This window comes from Sander lucioperca, chromosome 8, assembly GCF_008315115.2.
Source record: "Sander lucioperca isolate FBNREF2018 chromosome 8, SLUC_FBN_1.2, whole genome shotgun sequence".
Lineage (NCBI taxonomy): Eukaryota > Metazoa > Chordata > Actinopteri > Perciformes > Percidae > Sander > Sander lucioperca.
The window spans coordinates 35731500-35751692 of NC_050180.1; the positions used below are offsets into that span (position 1 = coordinate 35731500).

The following is a 20193-nucleotide window of genomic DNA, read 5'->3' on the forward strand; positions in this document are numbered from 1 at the left end:
CTCCCACTCCACCACCACCACCACCTCCACAGAAATACATGTAGCCGATCCCAGCGGAGAGTGCGGTGCACCAAGCAACGAGTATAGTCACAGAGGTCCAGAGGGCCATGTCGCTGGCGAGTCCCGAAAGCCATCCGCCGAAAGTGACTCTGCTCGCCGTGATCTCATCGTACCGCTTGTCAAACTCCTGTATGGTCCTTGTAACGTTGTCCAGGTCTCCTTGCACGTTGATGAGCTTTACGCTGGTGTTTATGGCCTGGAGCAACTCCATTTCGTGCATTCCCGGGATGCTATTTTTCAGTAGATCTGAGAAGGACACGGGCCCGTCCGAAATGTGTGGTCTCGAGAGCGGTTTGAGCGGAGGAGACGCAATCTCCACCGCGGCAGAACCCTCCATCCAAGTGACTTTCCTGTCCTGGTAGCAAATACCACGGTGACAAGGTGCACACACTGTCTTGCACTCACTGGGGTTCTTCAGGCATCTCTGGTACCTTTGGTGATGCTCAGGCTTATGACAATACTTGCCGTGACATTCAGACGGTTCGTAATACTCGCCGTCGATCAGCCACACCCTGTAGTCGGGCCAGCACGCGACTCCGTCCGTGCTCATCCTGGGCATGGGTATGATCCCTCTGACTACTTTCTGCTCAACGGTCCCGGGCATAGAGTGTACTATGAAAAGCTTTCTGTCTTTGTACAGGGCCGTGCCCACGGTCGGGAAATCCGACAGCCCGGGGTGATCCCGCATGACAGTCATGCCACTGGGGCAGCTCCCCGAACGCTTTGACGCGATCTGCCTCAGACAGTTTTCCACTCCTCTGGCCATGAACTTGGTGTACATCGCGGCCTGCGTCATCTGATGGGTGACGCTCTGCATCTGAGCGTACCACATTTGATAGCTTGCCATGACCGAGAACTTGACGTTGGTGTCGCGCAACGCGGCCTCGGTGTTCCTCATCATGGCGTCCCTCATCATGGCAAAGTTGCTGTTGACGATCTCGTTATTCTTCTGAATCTTCTGCTCCTGCTCGTCGATCCTGCCACTGACCAGGGCTATGTTCTCGTTGAGTTTGCCGCTCACTTCGACCAGTCGGCTCGACACATCGACGAGCGTATTCTTAAGCAAGTCCGTTTGTTCCTGCAACTTGTCCACCCTACTCGAAACGCGCCACGCCAGCCCCAAGGCTGCCGCGCCTGTCAACACGCCGAGAAACCGCTTGCGTCTGCCGTTGCCACGTTGGGGTCTGTCGAGCCAGGGGAAGGGCGCGTCGTCGGGCAGCTCGTACATCTTGGCCTTAGTCTCCTGCACAGCCAGGTCCTCGAGACCTTCCCTCATCATCTCTCCGGCCCTGCGAGCGTCGTTGATGATCTCGTGCGCGGAATTGCAGAGCCTGCCGTAGTCCTTCCTGCAACTGCTGTCACCGCCGCATATTGCGATCAGACAGGGACGTAGAGCGCTCACGTCGTAATTGATGCAGCTCACATTCAGGTTGATGTAGTCTATGCCCGGGGTGAAGTTGGACACGAAATACAGCGCTTCGACCGGCTTCACTATCACCCCGTGCTCGGCCTCGACCACAGGTTTGTCAACCGCATAACTGTTGTCCACCTGGACCACGTTCATGCGGAGTGAGGTCTCCCCAGTGTTGTGTGCGGAACACACTTTGTTGATGGGAGGCGCGTACTCCACTGGCATTGTGGAATCGAGGATGCCTACCATGTAGTGGTTGCGGTCCGTGGTGGGGCTCAAGGTGTTGACGTTGACTGCGGTCTGAGGTGGCCGCGTGGATGATTCAGCCCTCTTGCTAGGTTCTCCGGGGGTGCACGACTCGAGCGTGTGCAAATTGACTATGTATATTTTATCGTAGCTGGTGCTGTACATCTCGACATGGGGCTCCTTGAATACCCCAAGGGCCCCGTGAGCGGCCATGAGCCCGGGACACACAATCGTGAAACCCACACCTATGTTGTACTGGGGGTCCAGACAGGTCTTGGATCCCGAGGCAGGGTCTTTGTACTGTGCTTCGTGGGTGACAATGTCAGTCAGCTTCACCACACTTGGTTGTCGAGTTTGGACACGGCGCGCCTCATTCTCCCGTGCGACCCAAGTGTCTCTCTGGACACGCCTGCCGCTATTTGCTGCTTCTTCCAGTCCCTCAGCCTGTGTACGGCTGACGTGATACCCAGTATCGCAGGGGTGTTAGATCTAACGCCTCGCTTGAAATCCGAATCCACCGGCGCTACAACAAACTGGTTGATGCCAAACGCCACTGCGACCAGCTCGGGAAACCGCTTGAGCGTCTCAAACGAGGTGGAGGTCACGGTGATGTTCACCAGATTTAATAAGACAAAGCTGAAGTTGGCCTCCAATTCACAGCTTCTGATTCTGCATTTAAGGGGAAAGTTAAGAAAACGTTTACAGACAGCAAGTGAATAAAATGAAATATCTATTTCTCTCTATCCCTTAGGAATCACTGAAGCGTGAAATCCTTCAGAGATTGCATGACCGACTGCTACACATCTTGGAGAGGCAGCCTCTCGACATGGAAGGGTTACATTTTGTTTGCCATCAGAATTTAGTTTTATTAAGTGCTCTGGATGACGCAGTGAATGTAGGAGAAGAATTACTGTCTGCACTTACAAATTTAAGTACTGTTATCCAACAGGAGATGGAGAATGAGCAGACATTTATAACACTGGATTTGCAGAAGGGCTTTCGTGGGCGTCCATGGTTGACGACGTCAGTAGAGACCCTCACACATCTTCTAGAGCTTGGGCTGCCATCAAAATGCATCGCTAGACTCCTTGGTGTGTCGAGAGCTACGCTTTTTAGGCGGATGGCTGAAAATAATCTATTTATATCTGCCTCATACAGTGGCTGCAGTGATGATGAATTGGACTCATTGATCACAGGAATTGAGCGCACAATGCCAGAGTGCAATGGGACAGAGTGTATGCATCCATGCATCGCGTGGACAGTGTAGGTGTGCTTTCCAGGATGACTCGTCTGAGATGTGTGGTGAGGAGGACGTACACGGTTCCTTACCCGAAGTACATGGTGCACATTGACACCAATCACAAGCTCATCAGGTATGTCTGTATCTGTTTAGTTCGTTTTTGTTTCTAGTTGTGTATCTGGCATTGTGTATATTGTATCACATCAACCAGAGTAATAGATCACAGTGAACTTCATTGAATTAGAGTGCCATGAACTGATTTTATTCTGCTTACATTCCCAGAGATATTGTATTTTAAGACATAGGCTGTTGGAGATGTTATGTAGTGTGTTTGACTTGTTATCTTTGGGGGAATAGATGGCTATTCAAGAAAGGTAAGAATTTTACCTGTCAAGGACAAAGAACTGCAAAATGTTACTGACTGACCCCATTTTAAGCATGGAAGATGTTTTCTTCTCATACGTTTCAGTTTATTTTCTGTACAAACAGGTGGTGTTCCTTAGAAACAAATGTATTTGACTTCTATGGTTTTCTGTCATCCAGCAGTGTAGCCTACCCCTAGGGTAATTCCATACCAACTCACCTGGAACCTCCTAATTCATGTCATAGATTTTCACAGTAATTTGAAAAAGTCAGAATCAGTCTGAGTCTTTGCAAACTCCTATAGCTCTACTCCAAATACTGATTAAGTTATGCATTTTAAAGTGGGGTCTTCTGATCCTGATTCTTTGTATGTGTATGCTAAGCCTCACCAGTTGCTTATTTTTTTAGATTTGCCCAGAACATACAAGAGACCATTAGGATAATTTGCACCATTAATCATGTATGTATGTATTTTTGAAATGTGAAAACGAGTGGAGAAAATGAAAGATTGTTTGTTTGCATTAGGCTATTTACATGAATACATGTAGCAAATGTGACAAATGTAAAAAATAAGCAACTGGTTAGCCTTGGCATACACAGCATATTCCTAAGTCCCGTTGATTTTAATAGACTTTTCACTTGAATGGTTTCAGGAAAGTCAATTACATGAACTTGGCTTTGCAAAGTCGTATTAAACCTATAACGCATTATTCTATGTTAACTTTGAGGGTGTACTTTTAACCTTTAACAATTTTCCTGTCAAGTTTACATCTGTCCCATTCAGCGAACTATTCCTCATGCCAATGCAGTTTTATCAGTGCTGAACTCTTTATTATGAACTGAACTAAAATTAACTGTTTTGATGATTTCTCATGTCATGAGATCCCGCTATAAATTGAATGATTCAATAGTTCTTACTGTTCCACCTGTCATTTAGGCATTGTTTTTACCCCTTCAGAACTTTGTCAGCTGACTTATTTTACAGGGGAAAATAAATTCTTGACAGTATTGATGTATTATTCTATTTGTTCCTGTGTATGTGTAGATGATGTACCTTAAGGTAGCAGACAACAACCGATCTGATACCCACCTGGCATTCTTCAATGAAGCTGTGAATGAGCATGGGTTTCCTCTGAGGTAGTGATGTTATTTAATTGTAATTATTATTGTAATTGCGTAAATTTGAAGCTTCCCTCAAACTGCTCCATCAGATAAAAAAACACTCATACTTATTATTGCAGATATAGTAGTGCTTGGCAGTTGGTTCAAAGTAGCATAGTCTGAACACATGCTTGGACCTACAAGTGGACATAATCAGCATCACAAACTCCTCCAGGTCACTAAATTGCATCTGAAACTTGTATAAGCTCATTAGCACATCTATGTACAATTGTTAAAGATGACATTACAGAATTCTCAATGGTCTTACTCTTTCACATGGCATGGGCTACTTTTAAATTGTTGTCTCTAACATGAATCAACTACAGTATGTTGTAACCTCACACATAGGCCTCCATGACAGTATTTTTCTTTCTTAAATCAGTTATCAGAAAAGCTACAACAATTGGCAATTGTTCCATTATCTAACTTGTACAATGGAAATAGAAAAAGTTGAGAATAGAAAACATAAATCAGCTGACCTTCAAAGTTGAGCGTTTTTAACTATTTTGAAATGTTTGCTCCATTGGACAATTTAAGGAAAGCTACACTAAATAATAAACATAATTCATAACATTCATTCAAAATTCTCCCCTTTAAAACTACTGGTTTAAGAAATAAAAATGACAGTTACAATTTTCATTTGTTAATATAAAGAGTAACAAACCAAAGCCCTTTAGTGAAAACTCAGAGTAAGTTAAGCCCAAGATGAGGGAAACTCTGGGTTTTCAGTTTCAGAGACCGAGATCAGATAAACCCTAGGAGTTTCTCCCTGACTCCTCTCCTCCGGCAGAGCCTGAAGCAGTTGTCTGACATTTCCTTTTATTTTTTTTAATTTTTTTTTTACAAAGCTACGCTGTCCTTCTTCTTTATAACACTGTGACTATGTGGACATTAAGGCAGCTGTCAGGTCAACAGTTGCACTGAGATGCTTACTGTGAGCTACATTACTGCAGTAGCCTAATCACTGTTAAACTAATCTCTATAAAACTAATCAATGAACAGTAATCTTTCATATTGTAGTCGCACTGATTGGAACATTCCTATCATAGTTATCATGTTGGATATGATACATGTGAATATTTCTGAGTGAGGATGGCAGTGGTGCAGCAGAAACAAAAGTAGTTTAAAAGTGAGATTTTCATTATTAGCTGCATAGCCTGAATGTGTTGACAGCATTTCATAAAATTCAAAATGAGCAAGATTTTATAAATGTACTTTACAGTCAGTTTGAACCTAGACACATCTTCCACTGCAAAAAAATCATTAATAGGCTAACCTACTGGGTCGGACTGTTACTTTACAATCTGTCCATGAGTAGGCTAAACTATGTCTAACGTGTTTGATTAATATTTTTATGTTCAGTTATTGCCACCTGCATTTTGTCCCGTCAGGTTACAAATGAATAAACAGGCCTGTAGCCTATTTAAAATAAATGTAATGGGCTGTAGGAAAATTCCAGCACTTCATCATTTATTAAGGAAAGTCCAGTCTGGTAAATGATGAATGAGCAACGCTGTAAAAAACTACTAATGTTGACATATTGATCCTCCACTCCTGCATTTTAACATAAATAGCCTACCATGGTCCGCGTTGGCACGCATTGATTTTTCTAGCTCCACCCGATTAAAATGGAGGCTCTGCCTTTATTTACCTGTTGCCATGGTGAATCGTAGTATCGGAGCTCCATTGATGATGGCTTTTTTTCATCCCCACACACGCGCTTCCATCAGGTTCAAAATACTTAGAGTTGACTGAACTAATTCTGATCAGCTGTTCTGGAACTCAGAGTTTCACATATCAGGCTCAGTTTTTTAAGCCTGCTTTCTGAAACAGGGCCCAGTATTCTTGCTTGTTTACCGGTTTAGGAAAGAAAAACAATTGTAGTGACTTGTATTTCTCATACGTTGTGAGCACCTACAGATCAATTATACTACATACAGTACATAGACCTGTCAGGCCATATTTTATTACTAAATGATGCAAAATGCAGGGAAATTTAAAGGATTCACTTATTTGTTGGCACTTTTGCATAATTGTGTCCTTGAGATCTAAAATTCATGTTTTATTTTCAGAGTGAGAGGAGATCACAGAGGAGAAAATGTGGGGATAGCGGAATTAATGTTCTCAGTTCGTGGAACTGACATTAACAGCTTCATTGCGGGGAAAAGCGTACACAATCAGCGGTGAGTTAAACTTAATTTTGGAAGCCTAAAGGTAGTATTTATTAAGATGCCTACCATAAGCAATTGTAAGAACAGACAATATCCTCACCAAAAAAATCTACTGGCCATGATCGCAAACATAATTAGAATTAGTTAGAATTTAATTTATAGTATTAACTCCCATGTCAGTTGATTTCTATTAAAATGTATACAGTAACCAATTTGAAACATGGCCATTTATTCAATGGCTGGGGAAAAGTTAAGTTATTCAAAGGATCTTAAAGGACACGTTATGAAAAATGTATTATTTTTATTTTTTTTTTTTAATTCAGGATTGAGCACCTCTGGCGTGATTTGTTCATGAGTGTTACAGGAGTGTATTACAATATCCTGCACTCTCTTGAGGACAAACACCTACTTGACATCAGCAACGTCCTACACATATTCTGCTGCCACTATGTTTTCCTACCGCGCATTCAGGCAAGCCTAGATGTCTTCAGTGATGCGTGGGACAACCATCCCATCAGGACTGAGCAGAACCTGACACCAAATCAGTTGTGGCAGGTGGGCCAGGCCCTTAACCCCATTGCAGATCCTGATTCTGAGGTAAATAATGCATTAGTAATGTTGATCCTAAATCAATTAAAAAGACAAATGCCAAAAAATGAAGGTTGTTCTGACTCTTGACCCTTATTAATTGAAGTCCCTTTCTTGGGATTCAAAAAGCCATGGCAAGCAAGAATAGGATTGTTTGTGTGCACCTCTAGTGAAGTAACAATAATCTGAGCATAGCCAGGGCCCTGTTTCAGAAAGCAGGCTTAACAAACTGAGCTTTGAGTTCATTTTGTGTTTAATGAAATTAGGTAAAACACATTCAGACAGATAATAATGGAAAAACTCACTTTTAAACTACATTTCTACATTTCTTGTTTTATCCTTTCTTGGTCTTGAATATGATGATTCATTTATTTACATTAAATAGAATCCATTTTTCTATATTGTCTGAAATGATTACCTGTTTTGTAATAAGTAGTGATATGGGCACAGTGCACAAGTGTAAATTTGTTCAATAACATTTAATATGCATCATTTTTATACACATGTCTTTGTCAGGGAATACCCATCCCAGAGATTCAATGGGAGGAGAGTGGCTACACAAATGAGCCTCATTCCGGGGTCAATATCCCTGAACTGGACAGTCCTCTTTTGGATCTGGAAATGATAGCACTGCGAGACAACATGGATCCATTGCAGCAATCTGAATGTTTCGGGGCAGATATATACCTCAACACTGTCCAATACGTTGAGAACTTAATTGAGGCAAGATAAAAGAGCATGTGGCTCTCTTGCCACTTTCCAGTGGCTTCCTGTGACTTGGACCAAAAATTTAACAGAAGCTACTTTAGAACATTTCAAATGATATTTTGACTGTGCCTTATGCTAGGATCCCAGGATCCTCCATACTAATTGACACTACAAATGAATACAGTAAGTTAGGATGAATTTTATAAATAAGAAATTTGTGTCTGGGCATTTTATTTTGAAAAGGAAAAGAAAATCCACCCCTAGTTTCCTCTCTACAGTGGCCATTGGATGTTTTGGAAAAGCAAGCCTCGTCCTTTGCTAGGGTGACTGAAAGCTAAGTCACATTTGGTGCTGCATCCTGGGAAAGAACGTGGTCCACAAAGACTTTGTCCTCCATAGACCGTGTGGACCATTGCAGAGGATTTCCAGGACTAACAGCTGCGGCTCAATCAGCAGAAAATTCCATAGGAAAAGCCTTTTCAGACAAATGATTATTGGAATTAGAGTTTAATAGATACCTTTCAGCAACAACATTAAAACCAACCTGCCATATATTATTTTGGTCCCCCTTGTGCTGCCAAAACAGCCCTGACACAATTGGGGCATGGATTGGGGACCTTTGAGGTGGAACTGGAATGTTGGCACCAGGTCCTTTGGGTCTTGTTTGTTGCTGGGTTATTTTCAACATTCATGGAGTGTTGACTTAATAGTATGAAATGTATTTTTTTACTTGCGATTTGCATGCTATTTGTAAATAAGACTTTAATAAAGAACTGATTTATTGCTTTAAATTTTATTCCTGTATTTTTTAAACCTTGTCCCTGTAAGGGTGGTGAAATTTTTGGAATTGGTCCAATATTGAGTGAGAAGGCCATTTCAAATGGCTACATAAACAAGGGCAATTGTGCTACATAATGAATAAGACCATAAAAATGCTTGTTTAACACCTTTAATGTTGTTCAAGGGAACATAAAATTCTGGGAAGTCTTGTGTAAATTTATCAAATGTAGCAGTACAGTTGTATTTACAACACATCACTGTAAAGGGATAACAAATTTAGACAAATCGGCTTTACAAAACCAACATTGTTAGGTGTACACACTGTCATTTAGAACATTACTGTAAAAGGGCAACAGTAATATTGGAGAAACTGGTATCTACCTAAACATCTGAATGTATTAAACATGTACTAGCTGTATAAACTGTTCAATAATTACAACTAAATGTCTATGGAAGTCTGAGCTTAATGAACTAGAGAGGCCAAGAAAGCTGCCACAGCTCTCAAAGAGATGATCTTAATATGATCCAAGCTCATTGCACTGCAGAGGACATCACAAAAGTACACTAGCAGCTAGATCAAGAATATGAAAATCACTAAAGAACTAGTGCAAGTTAAAAAAAACACAGGCTAAAGACAATCACCAAACCAACTCCAAAGTATTTATTGACAGGTGAAGGTGGTGCCTGACAATCAAGTAGAATAATCAAACTTTATAACGTTAATGGTGCATAAATTAGCAGGAATTGCTCTTTTAAGTGATTCCATTTCAAAAGAGGGACCGAGTGCAAGAAGTTGATGACACAACTTAACTTGCACCTACCCAAGTCCAAAGCCAGAACTTACGGAACTGAGGGCCATCATCAAGTCCTGGTGAAAAATCTTGTAGGTCTGGTAGTGGCCGGGGAGCTTCAACTTGAAGAAGCAGGTGGGAGCCACTGGATAAGTTGAGGTTACAACCTCAACATTGAGTTTTGTAGTTTGCAGTTCCAACCCCACCCAAAACTTCATCAGGTCACGCAGCACATCTGGTGACGCTATGGAAGAGAAAATTGTACTTGTGACACCTCAAAACTTTACACTGGAGTAGATCTTTCAAAAAATATGAAGTAACGATTCTCTCAAAAGATTCTTATCTTCTTAACAAATTCAGTTATGGCACTCTTAGATACTCAAGTAAAGATAACACATCAGCAATGCTTGCTGTTTAGACAGGCTTTAAAACAGATGACAAATAATAATGTGCTACACTTCAAAATATCACAGTGCTGAACTTAAACAGTACAAACTTTACAAAAGTAAAATTTTGTCCCTGTAGTCTCTTTTCCTTTCCTAGTTTAGAACGTCAAAAGGATTACTTTAAAATGCTGCTGTAAATACTGTGGAATGTAAACAAAGTATGAAGTTTAATTTACCAATTTTATGTGCATTTGTGTTTCATTTCATCTCAGTGTGAGCTGGGCTTTACTGTTTCTGTCAAACATTCACATTTATGTCTTCTCCTTTCCCTGTGCTGTTGTAAAGCACACAGCAGAAGACAGAAAGGAGGAGGGAGAGAAACATGACCATTTGACAGTAAAACAGTAAACCAGCTCACACTGAGATGAAATGAAACACAAATGCACATAAAACATGGTAAATATGAACAACCACTTTATTATTGTAGCTACTAGGATTGTTATGAGGAAACAATGTGTGAATTAAGATGAGAATGAAAAACAAGGAAATAAAGACCATTTACAGTATTACCTTCCTCTATGAATTTTCTCAAAAATCCAGTGACAAGACTGATTTTCTCCAATGGAACGTCGTCCTCATCCTCGTCGCTGTCAAAGTTGGATTGTGGTCAGGTAATGCTCTGGATCACGGTCTACAAGGGATCAAATATAAACATATTTCATGTCAGGATTGAAACTTTTATTAAATGTTGCAAAGTGAGCTCAAAATTGTAGTGATCTTTTTATGAATGAACAATCTATTTCTGTCACATAAGTTACACAACTTTAACATATGAATAAAATAAACCATTCATTTTATATGTACACACCCCTGTGACACCAAACAAGACTACACACAGTCTTGGCAAAAATAAAATCATAACCCTCCCCCAAACGGGGAGTCTTGAAGTCGTTGTGGCGTTCACACTACGTGACTGATCGGTGACAGGGGGTCACACACGCCACAAGCTGACAGCGGCTGTGTCACCCGACGCAGGTCTCCAAACCACATTTTGTCAAGAAAACACATGTGAAATGTGAAACGGGAAATGATGCAAACCTACACACGAAACAGCTGTTGTTTGTTATTATAAAGATATCAATTATAAAGACAGATAATCTGGGTGAAAGAATGGATTAACCCACGCAGGTAGCAGGGATTGTCTGAGCTACAGAGAACTGGAGGTAAGTAAAAAGTGTATTGCAGTGAAAAAGTAGCTGCCTGCTCTGCCAGCTGCCTGCTCTCATTGGCTGGATGTGGATGTCGAGGTGGCCAACTTCTCCAGATATTTCTCATGCTAGATATCTGGCTGGCGTCGGCAATGTGTCGGGGCGCCGTTTTGATGAGTCATTGAGTAATTCACACATAACGACCGGCGACCGTCGATCGATCACTGATTTACTCCCGATCACAGCCTGACGGTCGCCGAGCGGCAAATCGGGCTAAAAACCGTGTAGTGTGAACTAGGCTTTACCAGTGGGTTAAGCTCCTCACTTGACTCCCTTGGGAAAATTAAGGGGTGTACATCTGGCCTATCTGAAAGAAGTGGCCAGATTCCTGTTTGTTTAAGGCCTTTCCGTATTTGTTTAATTGGCTGTTTAACACGGTGAAGTACCTGCAGACAGAATTGACAGGACAGAAGTAACATTTACACAGAGGCACTATTTTATAGGAAAGAGACTGTAGGCACAGATGTAACTTGAGTTACACGGCCAACCTCCAATATAAATACTAACAAGGTAATTTATAAAATAATTACTGCATGTGAAAGCAGTTCCTGGAACAGCCAGAGACGATTGGTGGAGGATGGAAATGGAAGATCCCAGGACAGGCAAAGATCAGTCACTTTGGTGTTTTCTTCTGCAGTAAGTTCAGCATTCTTCAGCTAAAGCAGGTACACATTCACAAAATTTAATAATTACATGAAAAGTTGTCACTAGGCAATCCACAAAAAGGCAAAAGGTACAATAAAAATAACTAACATTTGGAGTAAATAACAGACACCAAAAGCTTTCGAAATCACAAATTACAAAATGTCTCGGCACAGACACTTGTGTGACATGAACAACAATGTAGTAATTCGTACAAATGTGCAATGTGTAACCAAGTTACTCACCAAACCAATTGTTTCACGATGGTCAATATCAGGACAGTCCTCCAGTGTCATAGCTGATGCTGCAGTGTCGATGCTCTCACCAGTCAATAGGGTCACCACAGGCAAATTGAGTCCAGAGAAGCTGAACCCAACATGCAGGAAAGAATGACCAATCATACGACCTGCCATCTCAAATAGGTTGCTTTCTCGCAGGACAGCAGCTGCAGAGGGAACCCGATGTTCTTTTTCCCCCTCAAAAAGGGTTGTAGGAGCAGCAGAGCCTTAATAAAAAAAAAAAAGTCAAGAAACATTGAGCATTATGTTTTAAAACACGCTTGATCACAGTTAGACCCAAATCTGTTTTTGGAGGTTCATTTAGATTAAGTTAGAACATATCATTTATTTAAAGTAGAGTTTACATGTCAATACTATTCCCTCATTTGATGACATTAGTGTCCAATGAATAGCCTACAAAAAGTACTGCAATTAAAAAAGTTTTAACATGAAAACATAGATGACACACACACTCAGTTCACATTATTCTGCTTATAGAATGAAATGAATGCACTGTCCCGTTCTTCTTCTGCATCAAACATGTCGAGTGATAGAGAGAGGCGTGGACTTTCAGAGTAACTGTTGAGTAAATCTTCTCTGAACAACTGGCATGCTTTTTGGGGGTCGACTTCAGTGGTCCACGTTGAAGCTGTAATTTACCACAAAAAAAGTTGTTGATGCAAAGAGCCTTCTAAATGATATACTAATATCAACTTATTTCCAAAGCAAGAATAAATTTGTTTCAGCAGTGACATTTTGAAATCACCACAGGTTAATGTAATCTATCATGGGCAAGTACTTGAAATCAATATTCCTTTTTTAAAATCACTTGACAAAAGTTATTTTGACGTTATTTTCAACAATGCAACACTATAGCAGTAATTGTGCATAAATTACCTGCTGACGATTGTCGAACTGACGATTGTGGAACTGAGAGTCCTGGCAATTCTTCTGCCCTTGGGGTACTGGCTGCTATGCTGGGTTGAGCACAGTTCATTCTTAGAACAGACCAAATAAATTTTAATAAAAAACATTGCTTGGAAGAATGGGAAACAGCCAAATCATGAGTGGTGATTATTTTAATCATTTACCATCTAGTTGGTCAGTGGTGCCAAATGTTTATATTAAAATTAAGACATGGAGTTAATATACAAAACTAAATTAACTAAATGTGCTACAGAATTAATATGAATAAAAAAATCTGGTAATTGAGGTGCATCATTTTAATGACCAGTTATGTCTCAATATCACCACAGACATTAGGTAGGGACAAAAGTGTTGTCACTATTAGCAAGCTAACATTCCCTCAGAGGCAGCCAAAAACCAGTAGCTCCAGAAACACTTTTTTCCCCCCCCATTTATGCAGAAAGGTGTTCCTCTGATAATTCTTAACGTGATACTCTAATGAAATGACACTCTTTACACATGTCCTTCCTCATACTTAGAACATGTCATTACAGTCTGATAATGTCTGACTATCAGTTACCTGAATCTATCAGACATAAACTTCCTACCTGTCACCACATGTGCTTGCATGAGATGGGAGAACATCAGCTGGGTACGATGCAAGACAGATTGGGCAGACCTGCAAAAAAAATGTCAATACTTTTCATACATGAAATTATTATAAGAATAGTGTCATGTTTTCTGCATCTTACAGACATGTTATATTCACTAGCGACAGGAAATATGCTATGATCAAAAATTTGTACATATGTGTCAGAGTAAAAAAAATAAATTCAGTTTGAGATGTGTTATGCCCAATCTATTTATATATCTGCAAGCATTACATTATTCTGTACTAAAACCTCAGCTTACTTACTTTATGTGATGAATAAAAAAATAATGCTTTCTTACTAAATTCCAAACCAACAGAAAAGACAACATCTATTACCGCCAAGGATTCATCCATGCCTATGGTAGATGGGACTGGCTGCTCAAGAACTGAACAATCTTCATCAAGACATGTCCCAGATTCACTCTCCTAAATAAATAAAATAAATTAAAAAATATATATATAATAAACAAACACTTAATACTTTTAAACAGTCATTTGAACAAACTAAAAAAGAGAAATGAGAGACATGTTGTAATACAGCTTACAGTCAATATGCCATTGCATTCCTCCACATGCAACGGCAACAGCTGCAAAGGCATTTGACTGCCACATGTAATGCATTTTGACTGTGGCATCTTGGCGAACTCTACTGAATCATAGGAAAGTGGTTCAGTAGAAAGCTTCTCCTATAGTGGAACTACAAATACTATGTTTTTCCCATTGTTGGATCCTGATTTAAGAAGCCTTGTGGAGTAACCCTCAGCGTCAGTTGGAATTATGGACAGCTTGCGACGTCCGCTACCACCTATTTTAAAATGGAATGTAGTAAGAGTCCTTTAAAACCTTGCAGTCTCACAATCATTAATATTAAAAGTTATATTGTGTCAGGCAAACTAGTCGTAGTACTGTCCTCTACAACTTGAATAGTGGTGTGAATGGTAATTCATCGCTGGACATCACATGACATATCTGAGGTTTTGAATTGGAAAAACATTAACTATATTTTTCGTAATTGGAGATTTAGAAAAATTCTACCTGTAGACTTGAAAAACATCCAACCTCCTTGTACGGTCTTCAGTTTAGGAAATTCCTCCTCAAGTAGAGCTACAATCTTTAAAAAATGAAATGATTCACTATTCTGCAAATGATTAACATTTTTAATCATTACCCATTCTACAATATTATATACTATATGATTACCTCATCGTGTATCAAGTGGTCTGGTATACTTAATATCCTCTTCCCAAGGCCAGCATGGGCAAGTTCTAGCTCTTCTGAGCCCTTTGGTGTGAACTGACTGGGTTCTGAAAGGACATACATATGAAAGTCTGTCCTTTTCACAATGCAAGGGGCAGGGGTCGAGAATCGTCGTTTTCCTCTTGGCTGATCAGCATCAAACATACTCGGGAACTGCCTGATGTGGGAAAGACAAAAAGATTTGTAGGGAAACCAGATATTTTTGTTTGGTTTACCTACTTTTCCGTTTGTGGATCCACGTGTATTCTGTGTTTTTGTTGTTGTTTTTTTTCAGACACTTGAATGCACGTCACAGCGCACTGCGGCCTCTCTTGCGCGTGCCGCGGTCAAAGTTGAACCATGTTGAACTTTGACCGTGGCACGCGCAAGAGCGGCCAGCCGCAAAATGCCGCTTGCGCTGCGCTTTGCTCAGCGCAGCGGCAGACCAGTTATTGCGCGCGCAAGCCATTGACAATAATGGGTTTCATAGCGCAGCGCTGCCGTTTGCGCGTACAATGTGAATGGCCCTTGACAATAATGGGTTTCATAGCGCAGCGCTGCCGTTTGCGCGTACAATGTGAATGGCCCTTCATAGCCTGTCTCACCCTAACATCGCTAACCGACAGAGGAGCACTGCCTCCAGCCCTGACTGCTGTACTCTCTCTCGGTGCGTTTGGGGCCGAGGACAGCTCCCGGGCCAATAACTGCACAAAAGCCCGAGCTGCTACCTCGGCTTGGGGCGACAGAACCTGTCAAACAGTCACTTAATTCACAAGAATTTCAACTTTATGGAAAGATACTAGCCTGACCCTATAAGCATGCAGGCGCGCTAGCGTAGCTCGCTAGCTCAGCTCGCTAGCTTATGTTGATAGTTGCACAATTAAATCAGTTAACATTAACAATTAAACAACATCTCATAACAAGGAGATAACTAGCTAAACACGTTAAGTTATACTTACCGCTCCTCTGTCGTTGCCAGAAGCCATGTTGATGTTTCAACCAACTGACTGAACTCCACCGCGCTAGCGTGCGCCCGCACCACATACATAGCGCTGTGTGCACGTGTTCATGTGATTGGCTTATAAGTAAACAATCCCCCACGTGGGGTGCGTTCTTGTGATTGGCTAAAACAAGGGAGATATCTGATTGGTTGCAGATCATTCCCTGTTTAAAAAAAGGCATTTGTGTGTCGAGCCAAGTCAGGGCAGTCTCAAAATTCACACACAAATGCAGTGAAGTTCACAGACCGCAAGCAGTTTGTAAATCAAGATATATTTGTGTGTGCATCAGAAATACATTTCTGAATCTTGTCCTGTGCATTTCTGAATCTTGTCCTGTGCATTTCTGAATCTTGTGTGCATTTGTAAATTTTGTTTGCATTTCTGAATTGTGTATGCATTTGTGAATCTTCTGTGCTTTTTAAATTTTGTGTGTGTATTTGTGAATTTTGTGCGCATTTGTGTATCCTGTGTGTGTATTTATGAATCATGTGTGTGCATGTATGAATCCTGTGTGTGCATATGTGAATGTAGTGTGTGCATTTATCTTTATTGAGACTCTTCTAGCTCCATAAATTTAAGCAACTTGAGATGCAGCTGTGGTTGTCCTCCCCTGCCTCTCCCTCCTACTCCCTTTCCCCCTCAAAAAGGGTTGTAGGAGCAGCAGAGCCTTAATAGGTCCAGAAACATTGAGCATTATGTTTAAAAACATGCTAGATCACAGTTAGACCCAAATCTGTCTTTGGAGGTTCATTTAGATTAAGTTAGAACATATCATTTATTTAAAGCAGAGTTTACATGTCAATACTATTCCCTCATTTGATGACATTAGTGTCCAATGAATAGGCTACAAAAAGTACTGCAATTAAAAAAGTTTTAACATGAAAACATAGATGACACACACACTCATATATACAAACCTAAATTTATTCTGAAGCCAGTTTTCAATTTCTGCATGGCCATTGACAAAACATGCCTGTTGACACCATCACCCACTGCTGCAGCTCCTTGGGGGAAAATAATATTTGAGATGAAAAGGACAATCGACCAGATTATGTCAAGTAAACAGAGCATGGCTATTGTGCTAAAATTTTGAGTTTCTACAACAATAAATACAGGGGGGTTAAGGGACATTGTAGTATATGACCATTCTATAACTTTCTATAAACTTTGCTTAAAGGTTTGTTATAAGGGAGTCCTATGAACTTTACTCTACACTTACTGAGAACATCTGGAAATTGTTAACATGAGTAGGGGTCCCCCCAAGACAGAAGAGACCTTTTTTGGAGTTGTGCCAGATAACAGGCATCGATTGGCCAGTTCATATACTCACACATACACCCTCCCACTTTAGGTCATACAATGCATAGGATATATATGTTGCTCACACAAAGGAAAGTCGGAGCGACAGAATTTGAAGATTGGGTTGGTCGTCTCTCCAGATATCCATGGGTCTGTAAATTGATGCTGAATCTTTGCTTGTAATAAACCTTTTTATAATCAAGATCAGTGTCGGCGGATTCCTCTTCATACAGCATCACAGCATTACTATTTAAGACACCACAATTTTGGCGACGAGGATGGGATCGGTTGCATCTCCCAAGTCATCGTTTCATCATGGGCACTCAGGGACTGACTCCCGCTTCATTGGTCGACTATGAGGTGAGCTTTCTCACTATTTGGGCGCTGGTCAGTTCATGTGTGGCTCTGTGTGTGCGATGAGGGATTGCACCGTGTCGAATCTGTGTGTATTTTGTGTAGTGATTGCTGTGTGATGAGGATCTGTTTTAAATTATTTGTGTTAAAATCAACGCAGACAGAGGGAAGTGTGAGTTAACATATGAGAAATAAGAAGAAAACAAAGCAAATGCTTTAAGGAAGCTAGAGAAATAGAGAAAAAGGAATAAGAGACAAATGAAGCAAAGGCTTAAGGAAGTTAGAGAAACAGAGGAAAAGGAAATTTAAGTGAAGAAATAGAGAAAAGGGAGAAAAAGTAAGGGATTAAGGAATATTCACATAGACAATGTGAAAAGGTTTTAAGGAATAGGCAAATTGGATTAAAAAAAAACAGTTGATAACCCTGGCCAGGGCAATTTGGCTTAAACAACATAAAGAAAAAGGAAACAAGAGAAAATAAAAGAATACAGAAAATAACAGGAACAATAAAAATAAAGGATAACGCCGTTAATCTGATCAAAAAAGCCCTTTGAAAAAAGGCGATCATAGGATGGGCCGTAGTCTTGAACTTTTCTTAGATGAAAAGTTTGAGCCAGTTCTGAGAACTGAGGTGTAGACTAACAGTTCATTGGTAAGTTTACCACTCGATGCATTGTTGACGAATAATGTTCGAGGTAGACTTGCTATTGGACGTCTATATCTAAGGTAGCAAAATAACAAAAAAAAAAAAAAAGACAAAAAAAAAACAAAACGGCGGAAAGCAAACTCTTTTTAGGAATTACATGCATGAATGATGTCGACTTTTGTGTGTATGAGAGAGTGTGTGTGAACAGCGGTGTGTGTGTGAACAGTGGTGTTTCTGCTGTATGTGATAGGCTGTGTATGCGTGATAAGGATATCCTATATTAGATATATATATGAAATATTCTGTTCATTATGGCTAAAAATATGAGTCTCTTTTTGAAGAGAACGTTTTATAAAGTGTTAAAATGTATGAGCCTACTTTGGGAGGACTTTTGTTTAATAATCTTATGAGTCTTCTTCGAAGGAGAACGTTTTCAAAAACATATAAAAACTTATGAGCCCCTTTGGAGGACGTGAAAATAGATTAGGCTAACCTATAGTAAAAATAAGAAGCTTCAAATTAGTATTTGTGTTTTATGTTTTGTGATGGTTTGTTTTGTCCTGTGTCATTGTTGTTTTAATGTGGTCTGTTGAAGGGAAAAATGGAGAGACAATAGGTCTGTCTGTTGAGAGAATTTGTAAGAATCATTAAGTTTTCTCTGATTTCTTTGAGATTGTTTAAACTGCTTTATGATAGCATATTGCTATTTGCGTTATCTGCTTTGAAACTAGTAAGATTAAGAAATTCTATGTTAAAGTAAGCTGAGTGATTCTTAGTTATTCTTTTGGTTGAGTGTGAGCCTAGGTTCCTTAACTCCAGTGGAGTTCCTCTCACTGTGAAATCACACTGTTGACTGATCTGCGCATGCCCAAGAATGCTAGGAATTCAAGTTTTCACAGAAACTTTAGGCCACTCCTTACCTGCACTTAAGGGCAGAGACGGAGCGGCTGAAGAAGAAGGGGAGTTCAGTGTAGCTTAGTAAAACATTAAAGTGGCTGTTGCTTGACTATGAAACTGTGCGATTAAGATCCATTAAATTTATAAATGAGAGTTATGTTGATAAAAAAGAGAGAGAAAATGTCATAGACACCTTGAGAAATGGCATTAGAATTTGAAATGTCCTTCTAATTAGGAAGCCTTAACTATGCTTGCTTCTGTAGCATGAAAAGAAAAATTGGGACTAAGATTTGAGGAAAAAAGTAGGATAATAAGGCTCAGGCCTGAAAGAAAAAGGAAAAAGAGAGATTAATAGTTGGCATAGGTGATTTGCTGGAACTCATATCAGTGATTGATCACCCTGGATTAAGAAAAGTCCAGCCTCTATACCTCGAGTGGTGCCAGATAACAGGCTTCGATTGGCCAGTTCATATACTCACACATACACCCTCCCACTTTAGGTCATACAATGCATAGGATATATATGTTGCTCACACAAAGGAAAGTCGGAGCGACAGAATTTGAAGATTGGGTTGGTCGTCTCTCCAGATATCCATGGGTCTGTAAATTGATGCTGAATCTTTGCTTGTAATAAACCTTTTTATAATCAAGATCAGTGTCGGCGGATTCCTCTTCATACAGCATCACAGCATTACTATTTAAGACACCACAACATGGACTCAATTCAATTCAGAGAATAACTACCTATAATGGAAAAAGAAGTTACACGCTTTATTAATACCTCTCAGCCTGCACTTGAATGGAGCTGCCCAGTTCACATTATTCTGCTTATAGAATGAAATGAATGCACTGTCCTGTTCTTCTTCTGCATCAAACATGTCGAGTGATAGAGAGAGGCGTGGACTTTCAGAGTAACGGTTCAGTAAATCTTCTCTGAACAACTGGCATGCTTTTTGGGGGTCGAAGGCATTTTGTAATTTGTGATTTCCAAAGCTTTTGGTGTCTGTTATTTACTCCAAATGTTAGTTATTTTTATTGTACCTTTTGCCTTCAGTGGCCCAGGTTGAAGCTGTAATTTACCACAAAAAAGTTGTTGATGCAAAGGGCCT

General features: G+C 40.4%; 1 protein-coding gene and 1 long non-coding RNA gene across 2 annotated transcripts; one reads left to right on the forward strand and one right to left on the reverse strand.

Annotated features, from left to right (window-relative positions):
• Positions 1-3297: 3297 nt before the first annotated feature.
• On the forward strand, positions 3298-8211 carry LOC118495673. The gene is made up of 5 exons (XM_036004690.1): positions 3298-3331; positions 4366-4457; positions 6554-6664; positions 6976-7249; positions 7757-8211. The coding sequence occupies exons 2-5, from the start codon at positions 4366-4368 to the stop codon at positions 7970-7972; spliced, it is 693 nt and encodes a 230-aa protein (XP_035860583.1). The 5' UTR covers positions 3298-3331; the 3' UTR covers positions 7973-8211.
• Positions 8212-13058: 4847 nt separating this feature from the next.
• On the reverse strand, positions 13059-14386 carry LOC116045519. The gene is made up of 3 exons (XR_004103941.2): positions 13988-14386; positions 13608-13678; positions 13059-13091 (listed from the first exon to the last, which is right to left on the reverse strand). It is a non-coding gene; the product is annotated as an uncharacterized LOC116045519 (long non-coding RNA).
• Between the last annotated feature and the right edge of the window lie 5807 nt (positions 14387-20193).